Raw genomic sequence first — 20,881 nt, 5'->3', positions numbered from 1 at the left:
TAAATGTGTAAATATACAAAGTTTATTCATAGTTAAAGGGACATTAAAAAGTCTGTTAAAATCTCAACATAAATTACTGCTATACTGTACGTAGCTACTCATACAATACAGCAATTTGAAATCAAAAATCAACACATTTTTCCACAAATACTTGACATAGTCCAATCATGCTAGCATGCATTATACAGGATGGGGCAAAAACTAAAGCAAAGGAAATGATAAATGACGGCTGCCTTTTAAGAAAGCCTCCAAAATGCCCCAGGGCCCATTTAGTTGTGACAAGCACGCCTCCGGCCAACTTTCAGCTCAGGAAATAATTAACGGCCGTCGGCTTACTTTCATCTCCAAGTGGTATAAAAGATGCATCAAAGCAAGCATTCAAGGCGGACAACAAGGCCGCGCTCAGATCCTTCCCAGCATGCGGGCGATCCACCAGTTGCACGGCATCACCACCTGGCAGACCACGTGGCCTCCCCGGTAGTAGTACGGCCAGGGGTTGAAGCCGCCGAGGGGCACGTGGTAGCGCCGGCAAAAGCGGTGGCCGTGGTGACAGTACTGGCAGCAGTAACCGCGCTCGTCCAGGCGGTTGTCCAACTCCAGACCCACACCTCTCTGTTGGGGTGGACATCGGATTGAGTCGGGAGCTCGATTTTCAAACCTCATTCAGGAACGCCCGCGGGCTGTTAGGCTGCGCGGCGGCGTGTGTTTTATTTCTGGATCGTTTGGCGGAAAAATTAGGTCACTGATGACGATGCACGTCTGCATAAATCGCCTCATCTTCCAATTAATTTGCTCTTAATTTATGTAAATGTATATGTATATATGTACTGTATATATGTACTGTATATATGTATATATATACAGTATATGATATAAATATGATACATATATATATATATATATATATAATTTATTAATTTTTTCAATTTGCTGGAACCCTGCGGAATCCCAAATCCCGAAAATGTACTCTTACTCCCATCTGAGAAGCATTGTTCTAAACAATAAGCAAAAATAAATAAATGAACTTTGTGTGAGAAGAACAGAAGGCACAATTTGAAAAATGGTGTTAGCTGTCTCAAACTCTCGCAGCTGTGAAATGAAAGTCATTCCAGGTCATAAAGCACTGTCCACATCATCAAGCTATGCAAAGACATGCAAAATATATTTGGACAAAAGATGCCTACTGAAGAATCTTTAAATTATGAAACCTTCATTTTGTTTAACATTTTTTTGCTTATCGAATAATTCTATCAATAATCATGCATCATGTTGAAGACTTAAAGCAGTGGTTCTCAACCTTTTCAGTGATGTACCCCCTTTAAAATATCTTGTCAGCAAAGTACCCCTTAACCAGTGGATGCTTTGGTTAAAAAAAATAAATAAATAAATAAACTACAAAAAACTTAAAACATGCCATTAGTGTCTGATTTATTAAACTTTAGTCCCTTGCAAACTTCATTTGTATTGATCCACAAAAAAAGAATCAACCTCTAGTTATATGTTAGTCCTAGAGCCGGGATATGATGATAGTATTTTTTTGTAAAACGATTGCACTGACTAGTGTAATTTTATTTTTTATAATGTGACAATTCGTTTGACATTTCCATTCATTTCATCCCATAAATTGGATATACGATACACGAGATTTGAATTCCGCACGTGATCACACATTATTCAAACTCGCGTCAAGACATCACACGGGGCCACGTTTCTTAGGTTGGTCGCATCACGCATACGTCGGCGTTCATCTGAGCGCTACCCTCACGGCCGAGGTTCTGATAGCAACTCCTCGCGGTGCGAACGCTCACAGGAGAGGCGCGTCTGGTGAGCTCGCGCCTGTCATATGTCGGCAGAATATGTGTAAAAATCAATGAAAAGAATCAATACCCATGACGACGGCAGAATGTGACAAGTGATGAAGAGATAAGAGTTTGATTAAATCTCGGGGGAATAAAATATGAGGCGATACCCTTGACCTTTCCGGCAGGGTCGGCGTCATCTCCGACTTGTCCATCGCCGAGATCGTCAATCAAAATGCTCTAAGGTGCCTCTAAGCAGCATAATTACACTATTTCATTCATCTCTGACCTCATAACTTCGCCGCAACGTCAGGCCTGCCTCCCCGTGCGGCATCCAAATGAGCACCCTCCCCCTGACCTTGACTTTAAGTATGTATCACATTCCTAAAGCAATTAGCAGGCTAATGACGGCCTAACAAGGATTCTTTCATTTGCTCTCGCTGGCTGCCTGGAAATTTATTGAGGGGCCAATTGGAGCCCAAACGAAAGGTAAATTAGGTAAATTTAATGACCCCTGGCGTTCTCCATTGTGCTGGCTGCTTTACGCCCTGGAAGACTCGCAGGGCCCGGGCCTTTGATCAAGAGCAACGCCTAATGGGCTTCGGAGAAGTGCCACTTAAATCGACCGTCCTCGGTCCACGTTGCGCCGCATTTCAATCTCTTTTAGTAAATGGTTCCTGGGAGACAATCAGGCCGTGTCGCTCTGACTTCGCTTTTGGAAAAAGCTGCCAGAGACTTTTGAGGGGGTGAGTCGGCTTCAGTCAAAGGGAAGCAAAGCAAGAGGTGACAATGCCACAAAAAAATCAGCCTTTTTTTTTTTTTTGAAATTGATTCTTGTATTTATGGCCGCAAATTAAACAATCAGACAATTAAACACTTGCTGCCAGCTACCCCCTCCCCCCCAAACAAAGACCTACCAAGAAAGACGCAACATCACATCACACACCAAAAGTATATTGCGAAAACCAATCAAAATAAATACATGAAATAATACAAGGCCAATGCAATAGCCATTATAGGCTTTTATTTTGAAATGAGCTTCTGTAGCAAAGTCAGCGGAATTGCAAGCTTAAGTCCCTGTGACTCCACTCTTATTTCCATCACATCACAGAGCAACCAACATCGACAAACCGTCATAAACCCATTCAGTGCCATGGACCAGAATTTTCATCTTTTAAAATAGTAATAACAATAATAAATCATAAAATTCTGGTCAAACACGTCTTTGTTATGGAGAGGAGCTGACGCCCTTGACTAACGCTTACCTAATGTAAGCCAATTGATCACTGTAGTGCTAATTGTGACCATTTGATGGCAGTGTTTCCACACTTACAACACAGCAATTGCCTATATCAATTCTAACTGAAGAATGGAAGTCAATCTTTCATATGGCAGCGCCCATATTTACAAAGACATAGCACACAATATTCTGTTGGCCTTGAAGTATGACTGAAAATGCTAAAAATACTACAAAACCGCGAATCAATTATGCTTTCATTGTATGATGCTGCACAAAACTCCAGTGTTAGCACTAGCCGCTAACTATGTATGTGGTGCATCAAATGCGTTTGAATTTAGTCTGACATTTTAAATCCAGACAGTGTATTAATCATTAATAACTGCTTTCATTTCATGTTTGAGACGACATGATGCAAATGAAACATTGAGTAGCCATACAGGAGAAATGCTAAAGTCACTTAAATCTAGTGCCTCTCCCGCGATTAATGTACAACTGTATGCCATAAAATTGTGGCATTGTTGCCATAGAGACAAATTAGAACATGAAAATGCTGTAGAGAAAGCAGTAGATTCAAGTTAGGTGGGCTTAATGAGTGATAACACAAGATGACCGCTGATTCTCCCAACAGAGTTATGCATGTCTTCCTCATAATCAATAGCTTTTGGCATGTACTTGACAACCTAAGGATAAAAAAATAAAAGCATGTTTATCAAAATGTTTATCTGCCGCTTTTGAGAAGGATGCTCAAACTTTAAGGTCAGCTGACTGAACAGAGTTATGTACATGAATGTATTTTTTTTTTCTCCACTTGATAGCATTTTCTTATGCCCAACGCTTGGAGGTTTGCAACGTGAGCTCTGATAAATCAAGTAAAACTACAACGTAAACTTACAAACCCTATAACACATCGAAACGCTCCGGCGGATGATATCTTGGTTAGACGCGTCTTGATTTATTACCACGACACGCCAAGGTAGGCTTCTAATGATTTATTGTTTCAGTCAAGTTTCAGGGTCATCAGCTGACTGTCAACAATCTGTTATGGAAACAACAGCAAAGCCGTCAATGGACCAATGATTATCTTATCTGCTTCCCGCACAACGAATTGGGACACATCTTGGGGAATAAGAGAGAGAATGTTTTATTCAAATGACGGCGCAGCAGAAAACAAATCAAACAAACAGCCAAAAGGCAGCATTGTACCTTCAAGACAATTAATCAGAGCTAGCCTCTTAAAACGGAGGGCACATATTAATCACTGCGGCTTTGAGTCGCCTTCTCTAGCGGGAGCGCCGCGGTGATAAGAATGGCTCACCTTGGGAAATCTGAGGCAGTCGCCCACAAACAAGCAGCGTTAATGAGGAGTAAGAACCGTTTGCTTCCTCTGCTACGTGTGATTTGAGCGCACGCCTCCAAAAAGTCTACCATTCAACGATGGCATTTTTTCTTAGAAAACCTGAATGAAAACATCGTCAATTGAAAACTCGCATTCAGGCCATGAAGAATTTCATAAATTGAGGAGGTCAAGAACTTTACTTTTCCATCATTGTACGGGCAAAGTTAGTCCGAGTCCTGGGTTAAGACACAGCAACCGGCTAAGCTAACATTAGCATGTTGTCATTTTCTAACAAGATGTAATGAATGAATGCATCGCTTCTCTTATCTTGTACACTTGGCTTTTTTTCACACACGCAAATGCGCGCACACACCGCTTGAACCGCGTGCCCGGGTGCCTTGGAACAACAAATAGAAAGGATTCATTTGCCTCCTAAATATATGCACGATAACATTCACACCACAAATCTTCGTCTCGCCAAGGTGGATGTAATTGAATACAGCGATAGCAATTCATTTGGCTAAACCCTCCAATGATAAGTAGCTTTGGCGCGACTGTAAAGATTTGAGCTTCCTGCACTAATGGGTTGGAATGGCAACAGCTTACGCTAGCCACCTAGCATGTGTTTAACTTCTAGGGATAGTACGAGACGTAACTTCCACGAGATTGACAAGCTTTGAGAATTTTTGAACAAATTGTAAAATATTGCAAAATAAACTTTCCATTTTCAATTTTCTTTTCTTTTTTTCAAGCGGATGAAAAAAATAACAGGCAAATGTAATAAAATGTAATAAAATAAAACAAAGTGAGAACCACAGAACACGTTAGAATTAGCCTGGTTTGTTTAAAAGTGATCAGTACGAACAGCAACTGTAAGGTTGTCAGCGTCAAAGCCATTAATTTGCATCTCTTAAACCGCCTATGAAAGATAATGTCTTCTTATTGTAATGTAATGTCTAATTATAATTAGCAATTCTAAACTTCCAAGATCCCATCTTTTGAGATCTGGTCCTACCATCAACCCAATAACTTCATATCTGCCACCATATGTGCACATGTTCATATGTGTATTTATACACTTATAGTTGAGTATTTGTGGTTTCAAACCCAGGTCAAGGACGGAGGCACCATCTCCTCAGCCTTGTGTGAAGGTGCTTATTCTGTTTGGGCCATAGTGTGTGTGATGCACGTGCAGCCATGTTAAAGGTCATCGCCATATATCTGACGGAGCTGTGGCAGGGACCCAAACAGGTATCACGCCTCACAAATGTGCTATGAGGGAGAAAACCTTTTTTCCGTAAAGTCCCCTATGAGATAGAGAAAGTTAACAAAGTCATCCACTTTGCAAAGGAGTCACTTTATGTTCCAATTAATTTTCTCTTAATCATAAATAAGAAATGTATGGTTCTTGTCACGAGATTACAAAGCATTAAAAGCATTGAAAGTAATCAATTACTTTAGTAATTGATTAGTCGATGGATTAGTACCATCCATTTCTCGACACTACATTAGACTCACACAATAAATAAATAGCTGGAATTGAATGTCTGGACTCTCCAAAAAGTATAAAACTCTCCCTTTGGGATTGAATGAGTCAATATTGAGACAACATTTCTATAGACACATTTTACTTGCCGTAGGCGAGGTAATAAAGATCCCTGACAGAATAAGGTAGTCCTTAACTTTTTCCCAGTAAATTCTTGAAGGAACATATTGTTCTTCCAAATAAGAGTCAAGGAGTATTGAGAAGTGTTTCTGGGACGGTCCTGATAAATGTGACCATTATAGGAAGTCTCATTTCCGTCCATGTGTGGCACCGCTCTGAGGAGACAGCGCTCTGCTTTAGTGGCCATTGGTGTGTAAGTGATAAATGCGCCGCGTCGTGTGCGTGTGTGCGCGCGCGCGTGTGTAGTTACAGTTTGCAGCGTACGTTCCTTTATGTCAGTTGCCGAAAATATTTCTTCTCACACGGTCACGGGCAATTAATCCTCCACTGCCGAGTGGTTTCGATGCGACGTAGCAAAACTATGCCGTCTGTCTTTCCTCCTTCATGCCGTACGCTTTGATAATTAAAGCGTTGTTAATAAATGTAACTTATCTGTGCAGTAGTGAGTGACCTTGTGCGTGCTCCCTGGGTGGCGCGTTACAATCCAAAGTGAGAAAAGTCACTATGAGGAGCTTTAGGCGCAATTTGCTGCCTTGGAGAGGCTGGATGTTTCTCTCAATTAATTGAGGGACATTAAGGGAGTCTTCAATGAACTGGCCTTACTTAAACAGATATATAGAGCAATTGCTGTGCCCTCTGGTGCACAAAGTCAGTTTGAACATCAATTAGTGAGCGATTTATATGCGGACAAAGTGGTGGCTAATTGAAGTGACTGGACTGTAACTGGCGGCGGGTTAGCGGGATGTCACGGCGCACTCACGTAGTCGTTCACGGGAGGGTGGTACTCCGCCTCACGGGCGGCACGGTGACCTTTCACCTCCGTGTCGGGGGCATCCACGTGCTCGACATCCTCTTCCACCAGCACCGAATCTGAAACGCAAAATGCCCACGCGATCGCGCGAGTGTCAAATGTTGACGGAAATGCGTAACGACAAGCCATACAGCTCCTTGTACAACTCCTTGTACATTTATGGCTCAATCTATAAAAGAACTGTAAAAATAGGTAAGGGAACACTGAAAATGAACTTCTTCAAAAGTATTCTACTATGATTTATACAATTGCATTTATGGTATATAACCATACATGAGTCTTGACATATACTGAGCAGGTAAATTCACCAGGTCGAAGACTACTAATAAGAAAATCAGTGAAATGATTATTAATAATGTCTGTATTTTAAGTAAAGAGCTATTTCAAAGTACACAAGGATCCCATAAAATCAAACAATAAAAGCTAGGATACAAAAAAATACAATTTATCAAAGTAAAAAAAAAAAAGAACTTACTTTAGTGAGTACCACAGTGTTATTTGTCTGTATTATTCATGACTAGTTTTACATTGCGCCGTGAAATAAAAGTGTTTGCTCATCATTTACATCTTGTCAATTCTTTTTCACTGTTACACCTTACAGGCGACCGGTGCCTAATGGTGTATGGCAAAAGCTAACGGCATCAGTAGTCATATGGTTTGAAGTGACACAGCGCATTAAAGTGCTTTTGTCAACTTCAAATGTTTTGAATGCCATGCGTATTCAATTCTGTGCTGGGTGCGGCGTTCTCCTCCTCCGATGCCTCACCGCTCAGGGGGGAGGGATGGATCCAATGGATGGGCAGTTCCTGGCAGAATTCCCAGATCTTGGACTGGAAGAGGAACGCAGGGTCAACGATTGGCTCCTCTGCGGGAATCCACACTTGGGACTCCTCCGTTTCGGTATCTGCGGCATCCACCTGCTGGCACACAGACCCCATAGTCCCATAGTAAGCCAACCAGCAGCATCAGCCTCTATTTTTTTTTTTTAATCTCCCCCTCTATAAGACGAGGGCGTCCACTTCCTGACTCCTGTTGCGTTCCCCCACCCCCCACCCCCGCTCCAGCCTGCGGCATGCTCCTTCTATTACCCTTCATTGAAATTCACAGACAGCCATGATTTGACTTTCAAATGACTTTGCAAGTGATCTTCATTACGACGCGTGTGGCGGCACTATCGTTAAATGTGACAGACACAATAAAGCCTTGCGTTCGCCTCCTCTTCGTCTTCTCCTCCCCGCTCCGCCACCATGCATCACTTGGCATCCATGCGCTATCAGTGAGCTTAATTTGTTGATACTGTAGTTCATGAGCTGTAAAGTAAACTATTATTGCTTAATGATCGCGACTACATGTCAGTGTTGTCTAATAGAGACATATGACAGGCACTGGGTAATGCGCTTTGCTAATACAGTTCACATATTTATTTTCATGTATATGTAAATAAACACACGGCCTTCCAAGTCCCTCTTTAATTAGCCAGCCAGAAGAACAGTTCACTTGACAAATGTTTTTACAAGGTGATTTTCCCTCAGTTTAAAACTTAATTGCACATTAGATTGGATCCTGGGGCTATCGTTGGAGCAGGACTCATTAATATCGGCCCGTCCGCCTTGTATCCCCTTTTCCCCCCTGTCACTTCTTGTTAAAAATAGGCCAGTTTGAGACCTTCTGCTACCACAAACCTGAGAACTTCACACATCAACAAATTGACACACCTTCTTTTTATAGTCAAAACTACTTGGTGGCAGTGGTGCAGCACTGATATATTGAGTAAGAAAAAAAAAATCTGCATTTCAGTCATAATGTCTCCTCGCTTTATGCTCCCTCCATGAGCGATGTTTACATTATACAGTGATGTGCAATATAGCCCACAAACATGATGTGGCCGATATATTACATGCAGACTACTGTAGACCCCATAAAAGCTGTCTTTTCCCAGCTTTTTACTGCCTCTCTGTTTTGCAGGATACCAATTCTTGAACATATGTCACCTTCTGAGGTGGCATCACAGCCATTACACAGATGGAAAATTGGAAATGTTTTTGACAGTGTGAATTTTATTTTGGCACCCTGACATCATCCAGTTTCATGCATGAAGATCGCAAAAGGGCTCATGGTCACATTGATAAGTGCAGGACGGTAGATCTGCGAGAGTAGAGGTTCTCAACCGTAGGTACGAGTGCATGGGATTCATACAGGGTCTCTGGAGGTATCAACAAACCAATTATGATGCTATGTAATGCCCTGGCTGAAACAGTACATCTTTTCAAACCGAGAGCCAATTTGTTGGAACATAATGCTACTCATTGCTAAATTGTAACAATGACTTTCAAATTGCTTCAAGGATTTGGCTTAACTATTACTTACTTAGTGCCACTATAGCTAATTAAGTACTAAAGTAAGTGATCAATATTTACTTTAGTATTTACATAAATAAATGATTGCTTTAGGATTTAATTCCCTAAAGTTATCAATTAATTTAGGACAGCTTCTTAATGACATGTAATACATATCCAAAGTAATCTGTTATTTTACACTGTTTTGAAAGTAGTCAAATACTTTAGGAAAAGGTACTTGGTACTATAGGTAGGTACTAAAGTAACCAATTACTAAAGTACTTAACTAACTAATGTAATCAATCCTTGGCAATTACCTATTTTAGTAGCAGTCAGTTTTGGACTCTACATTTTAGCTTAGCACACTTGAAAAAAAAACATACATACATGCCTGAGATAGAATGTTGGAACTCTTTAAAAAAGGTTTTTTGTTTTTTTTTAGTACCGTATTTATCGTGCATTTTACTGCTTAATTCAAAGTCATGGGTTAGCCATGGGTCCCATGATTACTAGTGATGTTAAAGAGACGATTTATATGTAAAGGATGCTGGAGATAATCAAGAAATACGAAGCTAGCCTAGCCTAGGCTACCCTTGCTAGGGAATATGGGCATAACAAGTGCCACTCAAAGGTAAATAAATCCATTCTATATTTTTTTTTTATGATGTTTTCTGATTGTATACATGTATGTTATATATACGTAGCACTTACGATACTATTTTGGTACCAGTTTTTAATTTTTGTACAATTTTGATGTCTTTACCTGGGGTTCTAAACGCATTAGCAATTTAACATAGGTTTGGATCGCCCGCCGTACGGTGAATTCTCCTAACGAGCCCAACCGCGGAACGGATTAATCTCGTAACACGGGGGCCCACTGCATTTGGGGAATTCTGGTACTTACATGAAAATTTTGGCTAAATATGCCAAGCTACTGGATTTGTCTCGGGTTATGGTCGGGGCGGGATCGGTAGGGGGCGGGGGGTAACTTGTTTGACTCTCCAGCGTCCTGGCAACCCACCAAGTGGGTCGGCTCTTGGAAATTAAAGTCAAAGCCGAGGAAAACCATCGGCCCGCTCTAATTGGACCTTTTAACCGCTCAAGCTGAGTGTAAAGTAAATGGAGGTCACGACACGTGGCTCGCAACATGACTTGGTTTTCACAGCTGAGAAACGACTGCAATAAGTTGTACGGGCGAGGCGGGGGTCGGCCTGCACCCGGGAGGGAGGTGTACTGAAAGGTCAGCCTTTTAGCATGGGGCAGGGATTTTCAAATGCCAGTTGACAAGAACAAAGACAACATGATTACTGTCTTTGCTTTCTACACATCTCTTAAAGGCACTTCCATCAGGTGTTATTGGGACACAAATAACTTTACAATCAAGTATTGGATCTCGGAAAAAAAACGATGATTTGTTTTGTGACGTGTGCTCCCCGCGCATGTACGACATTGCGCCTCCGGTCCTGTTGACTTAATTACGCGCCGCTTGTACCGTCGTTAATGAATTTAGCCTCGTCTTCTACAGGGAGCCAACCGGGGAAACATTGGCCATGACGCATTGTTTCAAGTGTTGCTATGTTTCTCAGAGATCAACAAATGTTTTATCATGGCACCCAGGAGCTTTACTGCACTTATCAGTTTTTTTATGCCACGCGCCATGCCATGAATTTCAGTTGACAAGTTTATATTGGTAACTTTTGCCGTTGTGATGGTCTTCAACCTCGCAATGTCGTATCCATGAAGTTAGGAAGGGTCACCATTATTTCATGATTCATGCTTTCGTGATCTTGATAGGTTGCAACCTTAGCAACCATATTCGCGACAAGAATGTTTGACATTTTAGTGTGGTATATGTCTGGTGGTATATGGTATATGCGTCCGTTTCTGCAGCTGATCCGAATTGACTGGGTAAAAGGCATAGTGCACGCTGGGCTGTGTGCAAGCCGATTTTTCTATAATATAATAAAATTTATTACATTACAATACCTTTTGCAATTATAACGCAATTTCAGTTATTGAAATGATAGTTTGCGTTTGAAATTCAATGTAAAAATAATCCCACTAAATGTAATAAATGTTTAAACTCCTTAAATTCAAGAGTGCATTTGAGTGTGTGTGAGTTTTTTTCTTTTTACAACTCTCCTAAATGGTGTACTGCCCCAACCATCTTTCATCGTAATATTATGCATCTTAAACAACATACTCCAGGCACTAAATGGAGCTATTAATAAAAAGAAAACACAAATATTTTTCATTATGCAAAATTAATGTGAGCAGGTTTTAGCTACTTTTCAGTGGCCAGAAAAAAACTAGGAAGATGAATGAGTAGGTTAAGGTGCTGCTAGGCTAGCTCTTATCGCAGCTGCTTTATCATAGTTGTCCTGCAAATTAGTGCTAGCCACTTTGCACTGTTAGCCTGTTAGTTGCCTGTGATAGTCCTAATAGCTCGCTGCTTTGGGTGCTAACCGGTCACAAACTAGAAAAATAATATTATATGAACCGAGTCAATCAAACAGCTGTCAAGCCATGTCGTTTTTAGAGCGTTTGCATATTTTTGGAGTGTGGAAGGAAGGGCTCGGGAAGAGCATGCAAAAGTCCACACAGGAAGGCCGGAGTCAGCTGGATTCAAACTCAGGTCCCTTAACTGTGAGGCAGATGTGCTAACCACTGATACACCAAGCCACCAGTCACAAAACACAATGTAGCAAATTGTTGCTTCATGTTCCAATTAATTTACTCTTAGTTTGAAAAGAGAGATGTATTGTACCTGTTACGGCATGAAAACGCATTACATTTGATTTGCTGGTACTGTACTTGCAAAAAAACTGTTAAAATTTCACCCATCCTCTAAAAGAGAAGTTCTTTTTGGAGAATCAGGGACCCCTTTTAGAAAGCAAATTTTCCATGGACCCCCATTGCAAATGTTTGCGGGGGAAAAAATAAAACTCATTTAAGCCAAACATAATTGCCCTTTTTATTCAGCAACATATTAATTTGCTAACAAGTGTATTATTTACTTTTCAGCTAAACTTTAGAAAATCAAAGTTTAGAAAATCAAAATTGAAAATTGCACACCTCCTTACAACAAACCGGGTCAATTTCCCCTCCTCTAAAAGGTAACTGCCAATTATTTAGTCAAAAACAGAATTAGCTTTGCTGGCTTCATTGCCTCATTAGCAATTCATTCAGCAACATATTAATTTGCTAACAAGTGTATTATTTACTTTTAAGCTAAACTTTAGAAAATCAAAGTTTAGAAAATCAAAATTGCAAATTGCACGCCTCCTTACAACAAACCGGGTCAATTTCCCTCCCCCCAAAAGGTAACTGCCAATTATTTAGTCAAAAACAAAATTAGCTTTGCTGGCTTCATCGCCTCGTTAGCAAAAAATCGTAGCCGCAAAACGCATTTTGACAAATTTAAAAATTATTCCATTTTAAGAAATATATGAAACTGGTTTAATTGGTTGCTTTCTTGAAAAGTCATAACTATTTTCACAATCTTGACTACAATAAAATGAAATAAACTTAAATCAATGTTCTGTCCTTCCTAGATGTTACATTGGCTTCTATTTACAGTATATAGACTGCGCCCTATTAATGCAACAGCGGCCAGAGGCGGCGCCAAAAAACAGACTAAGCCAAACAAGGCACAAATCTTTGTCTGTTAAAAGATAGACTAAATCAATTCCAAAACACAATTTGAATTTCTTTTTGATGTAGAAATTGTTATGACAGCGTGTGACTGATACGCATGGTGCAAAAACAAATGACTTTCTGGACTAAAAAAAAAACAAATGTCGAGATGCAAATGATATAAAACTTTGAAGAAAACTACGTTACTTGATGAACTGGTTATCCGAAGCACATAAACCACATTGATGTTGAACCATAATAATTTTTTTTTTTTAGCTGTCCTATCTGATTGTTCTTGTCTTGGATGTATGTCTCATCAACATGGAGTGAGCGTGATCTTTACCCTCTAAAGTCCTGAGTGCGTCATACAAGAAGATCCTTGTTTCAATTGATTACTTATACTTTGTTTGATACTTTGTCAGCGACACGTTTTTTTCTATGGCGTTGTTGTGCTCCACTCTGATTTCTTGACACATTCTTGAACAGGCCGCCGCTATTCATGCACGACATTGTTGATTTGGCTTGTTATTCACCCATGTTCGCAGTGGTCCGAGTGGGTGGTTTTCGAACGCCTGGTGAGCGTTGGTCATCCATATTAAGCGACCGTTAAATGGAGCAGGCAGCATTCGCTGACAATAAAGGCAGCGAGGGAGGTGGAAGGCGACTTGTGTGTCAGTCTGGGAGAAGTGAAATGAAGCTCAGGGATTACTCCCTCAGATGCGGCACGGAGGAGGCAAATTGAAAAGGGAGGGGCGGAGGAAACTGGCAAACAATTCATGTTTGTCACCTGGTGGTGCCCTCGCATAGGCTGGATTTCGTTATCAGTCGCCTGCAGTTTCTCCGCCGTTTTTCTATTGTTTTTCGGAGCGTCTCTGAAGCCCACCGTGGTTGCTCTGAGCCCTCCGCGCCGAAAGCCCGAGGCTGGGTTGCGCGAGGAGCCACTAGTGCTCGGCTTTAACCCCTGTGAGCTTCACGTGTTCCGCCGCTTGAGAAGGAACTTGTGCTGAGCTTCGGCGGGTCAAACGTGGGAGGAATCTCACAGAGGACGGTTCACGGGCTTCTGTCTATTGTTGGTGAGGTCAGGCCAAGGTCACGCTATATTTTCTAAACACGGCTCCCATGATAATATTTACTGCAGTTCTCCCGAGCCATAAAGGGTTAAGATGGGGAAAAATTCCTTTGCAGTAGCACACAGTGGCATGGAAGTTGACTGATACAGAAAAACTTTTTTAAAAAGCGGTTTAACATGCTATAAATGATGAAAAAAGTAGTTGTTTTTATTGTTTGTGTATGATTGCAATGCGGTAACGTGATATGGATTGTTTTAGTTTGCAGAGGAGCAACCAATGTACATGATCATATAAACGCATTCACTGTCACTGATGAGGATAAATGACAAAGTTTAAGGGTTGAGTTGAAGGGGAAGTCAACTTCCCCCAAATTCTTTCCATTTTTATGTTCTATGCAGCAATCATACTCAAAACACACTACTCTCACTACTTTGTTCATGGACTATAAGCAAAAAAAAAAAAAAAAAGTCCACCTGTTTTACTCATTCAATGCCAGGGATGTATTTTCACAATTTTTTAAGGATCCAGACCTTCAATTCCAGATACTTGAGTATCGATTTAATACTTAGGTATCTGGAAATCCATGTCCTTAATGTAATCAAGTATCGGTTTAATACTTAAGTATCTGGGATTTAATGTCAAGACTCAGAAAAAAAAAAAGTCCCTGGCATTGAATGGGTTAGGGAAGCGGCCATTTTGCCGGAATTGCTGAGGGCTCAGCCAATGGCCAATCATGGCTCAGGTTGTGAATGTCACGTGACCTAACTCAGAAAACAGGCAAGCCTTGATTGTTACAAAATGGCTGCTCCCTGTGGTGGAAAAACAAAACGTGGATTTTCCTCCTTTCTTCATATTCCACAAACAATACTAATCAGAATGCTTAGACTAGTGGGGGATACATAGAACATATTGGAAGAAAATTCTCAGGATGACTTCCCTTTTAACTCATTCAGTGTCATGGAAGAGAATTCTCGTCTTTTAAAATAGTTATAACAATAATAAATCATAAAATTCCGGTTAAATACTTTTTTTGTGGCGAAGAGTTTACACCCTTGACTAATGCTTACCTAATATAAGTCAATTGAGCACTGTAGTGACAACTGTGACCATTGGGTGGCAGCGTTTCCACACACAGAACACAGCTAATACCTACATGCAATTCAAAGAAAGGAAAGTCAATCTTTCATATGATACCGCCCATATTTACATAGACATAGCACACAATATTCTGTCGGCCTTGAAAGATGAGCGAAAGTAAGCGCGCAAGTAAGAGATACAGAGCCCGCAAAATGCTTCCCACCACTGTTGTTAATACTGCAAATAATTGACATTGATGGCTCGCATTTCATCTTAAAAACATCATTAGAATGTACACCGAACGTGGAACAGAATCATCTTCATGGCAGTCATACAAGAAGCAACCAATATTTGCCCCAATCACGCTTTTGGTGTTAGATGATTCACTGAGGAGCTGTCGTTTCAGCCAATTACACTTCAAAGTGTTGAAAAAAGACAAATTTTGTGGACATATGGTGCTGGCCCAGCAATTAATATCTGTGAACAAGGATCTTACATGAAGATGAGTGGAAAACGAGAGTGTGTTAGGTTTTTCCGTTGCAGCTTGTGTTCTTCAAGTTAAAAAAAATCTGACTTAAGTTTTGCTTGCGCTGACACTTGGCTGACTGTGTTTTTGAATGGAGTGTCTTTGCTGCATATTTGCCAGCCTCTTCTTCTCAGCTACAAGGTAAAATGGAAATGAGCGCGGATTTTCCCTTTGAACACGCTGCCCACTCAGTGAATTGCACTGTGACACAAGGAAAAAAAATGGGGATTTTGATTGATTGAATTCATTCCATTTCTTTTGCAGAGTTCCCCATATAGCTATCTAACAACCAGAAAAGTCAAATGAATTCCTGTAAACTTAGAGAGGAGACTCACGAAAAGAAAACGGATTCTACAAAGGAAAAAAAAAAACAACCTTGCATATTACAGTCATCCCTCTCAGTCAGACTACCCGCCCTTTAAGCTATGTGAGTGGAGCCTTTGGAGGAGCGGATTAAAAATTAATATTGGCTCAGGATTGACAGCAAACATACATTTGATGTGAGCCACAAAGAGGCTTTGGGGTTGTGGGCAGCTGACAGTTCCACAGTAAGAGGGACAGGATGGAGATGGACAGGTTGAGGATCTGTGAGGCGTCTACCATGTTCCACTCTGCTTGTCTCCCTTCTGTATGCGTGGCAACTTTCCGTATGGCTATGCGGGACGCATACCTCTAAGTCGCCGTCCTCAGTCTCCAACTCTACCGCTGTGGGCAGTGTCCTGGTTTGGCTCCTGATGTAGCACCTCTGATGTTCGGCAAAGCGGATCCCAGTGAGCCCCTTTGAAAATAACGGGGGAGAGAAAAGAAAAAGCTCGCTCAGAAATTCGGATACATCTTTCATTCATTAACTCCCCGTGATGCGTGTCTCCCATCAGCACAGGCAGTTGTATGGAAAGGTATTAATTTGAAAGGATAATCAAGGCGGGAATAGTTCATACGCAATGCATTCTTTAAAGTGATTTTTTTTGCTGCGTTACGCAACCGGTGAAGCGTTCATTAATGCAACAAGGCACTCTAAAGGGCGACAGATGGAAAAAGGCGATCGTCAAACTAAAATGGAAAAGCCGGAGAAATCCGCACTTTGTTATTATGACCGACCTTATCGCCATCTTTTTTGAAATTGAGAGGTACTTTTTTGGTACCGAGAAACACGAAGGGCTACCAGTTTATGTGAGGACACTGAATAATTACAATAATTAAGGAATGGAAATGTACTATATGCATAATTGTTTGTAAAATTCACGATATTCTATCACTTGTAAGGAATTAGCAGAACACACCAGCTGGCTACTCATGTGATCCTTGGGGGCTACCTGGGGTTGCCCATGGGCACTACGTTGGTGACCACTGTGCCTAGGCTAATCCAAATGTCATTTAAATTCAATATGTTTAATACCTAACAGCAGAAAAAAAGCATTAATGAATCATTTTAGCTTGACTGTTATTCGTGACAATTTGTTTACATGATAACAGGTGATGTAACATTTACTCATTTACCAACAGTCATTTTTGATCACTTAGCTAAAAACATAGGCTAACGTGCTAGCTGACTTATTGTATATTTGCAGGTTGACCTTCGTTTGTTTTCCTTATATATAGTTATTAACGGGAAAAAAAGATGAATGAAACAAAAGTTTGCTAGCGGAGGTTGATATTTGCGCCAATTTGTTTCCCTGGTAACAGGCGATTGATGGAAGTTATTGCGATCTAAAATGCAGCACCAATGCCATCTACTGCTGGTTGTGCATCAGTGCAATTGTGTAAAAGATTGAAATTTCATGTCATGACATAAAGAGCATTCAATTATATTCTGCACAAACCCTGTCAAAATCTCATGCACCCCTTCGGGTACCTTTTGGTAGCCCCAGGCGTACACGTACACTCATTTGTGGTTTAAGTGATACACTGTATGCATGCACAAGTTTGCGTGTTGTGGAGGCGCTTAATTTAGCCCGCATCAATTTTTTTCAACCTGTGACAATCTTCAAGTCATTCTTTAGGGCAATGCTTCTCCAATAGTGGAGCGTGAATGATCCCAGGAAAAGGGCTCTGTTTCTGTCATGTAATTGCAATAAAAATCATACTTTTCATCATTTTCTTACAGTTTCAGACCCTTTGGTGCACTTGCTTTTTTTTCCGTTTTAGACTAAGCTGTAACCCATATAAATGTGATAAGAAATAATTATCGGTTGTTGAAAATTGATTTATATTGCTTTTTTTTTCTGTTGTTAATGTTAAAAAGATTACAGGTGTAGGTAATATACTAATATGAGAATTAATAATATAATAATATACTATATTAGTATAATAAAACACTCATTTTTATATGAAATATATACAAAAAAGTGTTTTATTATAGACACTTATTAACATGTTTACTAGTGTGTGAATGTTCTGTTTGAATGTTTTATTCTTTGTTTGCAGTAGGGCTGGGTCCCTACACTGCGAGGGTTCGCGGTAATAGATTCGGCCACTTTTTTTTTCTCCTCCCGCATATTATGTAACGGCATCTATCGACCAATGCGGCAGGGCTCCAGCTTTTAAACGAAACGCAAGACAAATGGCACAGGGGCTCCGCTGCGGCTGTCCAACACTTGATAGCGAATACGCCAGAGAGTTGAGCGACACGCTCGGAGAATGAAGTGTTTTCTGCCCAGTGCCCTCGTTGAATTAGCCAGTCACAGGTTGCTCTCGCCTTCTTAATCTGTGCAGTCAAGTGTGGAAGTCACAGTCCTCAACCGCAGCGGCGATTCTCCCGACGGCCGCTCCCTTCGGTCTGACACGCCGAGCCTCAGCGGCCACGAGAGAGACAGAGAGATCGGTTAATTCGCTCCACACTATTGTATGTTAATCTAACATATTCAGCCGAGACGGCGTCTGAAACACGCGCGCGAGATCAAATTTGATCCAATTTATTTCCTGCGGAGAGTTGCTCATTCATCACACTGTATCAGAACAGACAGCGGGATCTACATCTGCCACATACAGTAGTTTCGACGGTTGAAAATTGTATGAGGGGCGCCATGAAAACGAACTTGATTTTCTCTCGATTTAATTGCGGCGACACGCCGATTGCCGCGACATCTCCTTTTCAATCAGTTTGCTTGACCGCGTGGCCGCCGGGTCGGATTTTTTTCGGCAAGGCGCCGTCACCTAGAAAACAGACGGCCGGCGCACATGACGTGATACAATGCGAAGCCCGTTGTAATCTACCGCCTGTAATTTCATCTGCGTGGAGACAATAATAGTCTGGAGCGCAGAAGCATGATGTTTATGCCCGGCTTTATTGTGATGAGTCTCTGTTTAATTTGGCTACGGCGTATCGGGGAGTGGCGGGCGGGAAAGCAAAGGGCAATGTTGTGATGAGATACGATGATTACTGGGCTTGGCCAAGCAGAAAATGAAGAAAGACACATTAACGCACGGATGAGAAATGGAAAAGCGATGTCATTTTGAGAGATGACGCTCGGAAAGGGGAAGAGCAGTCCACTTGGTTTATCCATTTGTGCGTGTGTTCAACAGGATGGGAGCATAACTGCATGCATCATTCAGGTCCTGTGAAGAAAGATCTGAAGCGGTGTCAGCAAGTCTCGCACAGCCTCCTTGGAAAAAGATTCACCGCAGTGATTTGCATAGTTCTTTTCAAACTATATTCAGTTCAACATTTGGGGGGAAGCAGATTAAAAACAAGGACGCGCCACTATTATATCACACTTCTTCATCTCATTATCTAATTGCTTTTGTTTCCTTGAGCAGCCCGTGTACCTTCGCTGCAAAATAATATAATAACAACAACGAAAAATATGCGTCAATAAGAATTGGGCATTCATTTGCGGTGAAACTTTTGAAGGATTTTGCAAAGTTTTCACTGATAAACAATGTAAGTTGAGATGTTTTTGGGGAATGAAAGTTTAGGCCCCCTTAGAGATTGAAATGACCTCTCCAGAATAAGCAGACTTTGTATGATTTCCTGCTATGGAAAGAATGGTTTTCTCCAGAAAAATCATTCTCATTTAAGACAACCTACCATATCAATTTACAAAAATATCATCGAAGCTTTGAGTGAGATGAAGGGAGAACAAAAAGAATTTCAAGGCTACAAAAATAACTTGATTGAGAGCAGATCGCTTTCCTTTTGGTTTAAATATTTTGACAGTAGATATTTGATCAATTATAAAAGAGTGAAATGGTTTTGAGGTAAATTTTTAAAATAACTTTCGAGAGAAATCTAATCAAGACTACAGCTCAACCGACAATGATTTTTTGAGGCCAATGCTGATGATGATTTTGGCAGAAAGAAACCTCCTGATTGCTGATTAATCAGCCAATTAATTACAACATTTATAACGAATAAAGTTTCAATGCAGTTCAGTGGGCATCAATAATGCAGTTTTTCATGATTCAACCTGTTTACAAATAGCGGAATCAACTGTAAATATGGTTAAAAATGCATGACATAATGCATTTATATCTGAAAGTTATGATTTAGAAATAAGTGTTGTCATGCTCCATTTAATTTGCTCTTGTTTTGAAAAACAGAAACTTTTCTTTTGTCTAAATTCACAGCATTAACTCATTCAGTGCCATAGATGAGAATTGTCATATTTTAAAATAGTAATAACAATAATAAATTATAAAATTCCGGTCAAATACATATATTTTTTTTTATGGAGAAGAGCTGACACCCTTGAATAATGCTTACTTAATATAAGCACTGTAGTGCTAACTGTGACCATTGGATGGCAGTGTTTCTACACTTACAACACAGCTATTACCTACATCAATTCTGACTGAAGAATGGAAGTCAATCTTTCATATGGCTGCACCCTATTTACATAGACGTAGCACACAATATTCTGTTGGGCTTGAAAGGTGAGTGAAAATGCTCAACATACTGGCGCTCAAGAGGTTTCCTTTTCCAATAATACTTGGCAGTGGAAGAGTTAAAAATACCTACCGAAATCCTGTTACAATCTCTCTCATTTGAGAGAACTGATCCAGGCAATTATGAACATTTCTAGAAGTGGTGTCGCTTACATTTTTTTTAGTATTCGAGGCGGGGTTCTGTCCCTATCTAGTAGCGCATTAAAACTTCATCACGCTCAATTATCTACGTTTGTAGCGACAGTCAACTGGCTCAATGCCACATCATCTTTGTCTGGTGCCGCACTGGTAACGCTGGACGCTCCATTAGGACGGACTGGAGTCGCTCGGTCTTTCACTTTATGGACAGTAAGCATATACCCGACAATATTAATGGTGCCGTCACAGATGCGCGAGTCAGCGCATCGATGCCGCGGGCGCCAATGCAAACTAGTATGTAGCGCCGCAGATGCTGACTTGTCAACCAAGTGCAGGGAGCAATCTGGATGCGGTTTTTCCGA

At 40.8% G+C, this 20,881-nt stretch overlaps 1 protein-coding gene across 4 annotated transcripts in view; it reads right to left on the bottom strand.

Annotated features, from left to right (window-relative positions):
• Window positions 1-20,881, bottom strand: part of tnmd (tenomodulin) — a 56,566-nt gene continuing 35,685 nt past the window's right edge. For 2 of the 4 annotated variants that reach the window (XM_088431642.1, XM_088431640.1), the window contains 4 exons: window positions 16,168-16,275; window positions 7,619-7,772; window positions 6,802-6,911; window positions 1-612 (listed from right to left, as the gene is read on the bottom strand). In XM_088431642.1, the coding sequence (XP_088287768.1) occupies window positions 403-612; window positions 6,802-6,911; window positions 7,619-7,772; window positions 16,168-16,275 (582 nt within the window). In that variant the 3' untranslated portion in view covers window positions 1-402. The remainder of the gene's footprint in view (window positions 613-6,801; window positions 6,912-7,618; window positions 7,773-16,167; window positions 16,276-20,881) is intronic. The other 2 variants (XM_088431643.1, XM_088431641.1) reach the window with 1 other exon arrangement.

The sequence above is a fragment of the Hippichthys cyanospilos genome, chromosome 13 (assembly GCF_059441005.1).
Source record: "Hippichthys cyanospilos isolate Australia breed blue-spotted pipefish chromosome 13, RoL_Hcya_1.0, whole genome shotgun sequence".
NCBI lineage: Eukaryota > Metazoa > Chordata > Actinopteri > Syngnathiformes > Syngnathidae > Hippichthys > Hippichthys cyanospilos.
Note: the sequence above shows the minus strand (reverse complement) of the source record. Positions and strands in the feature narration are given on the sequence as shown.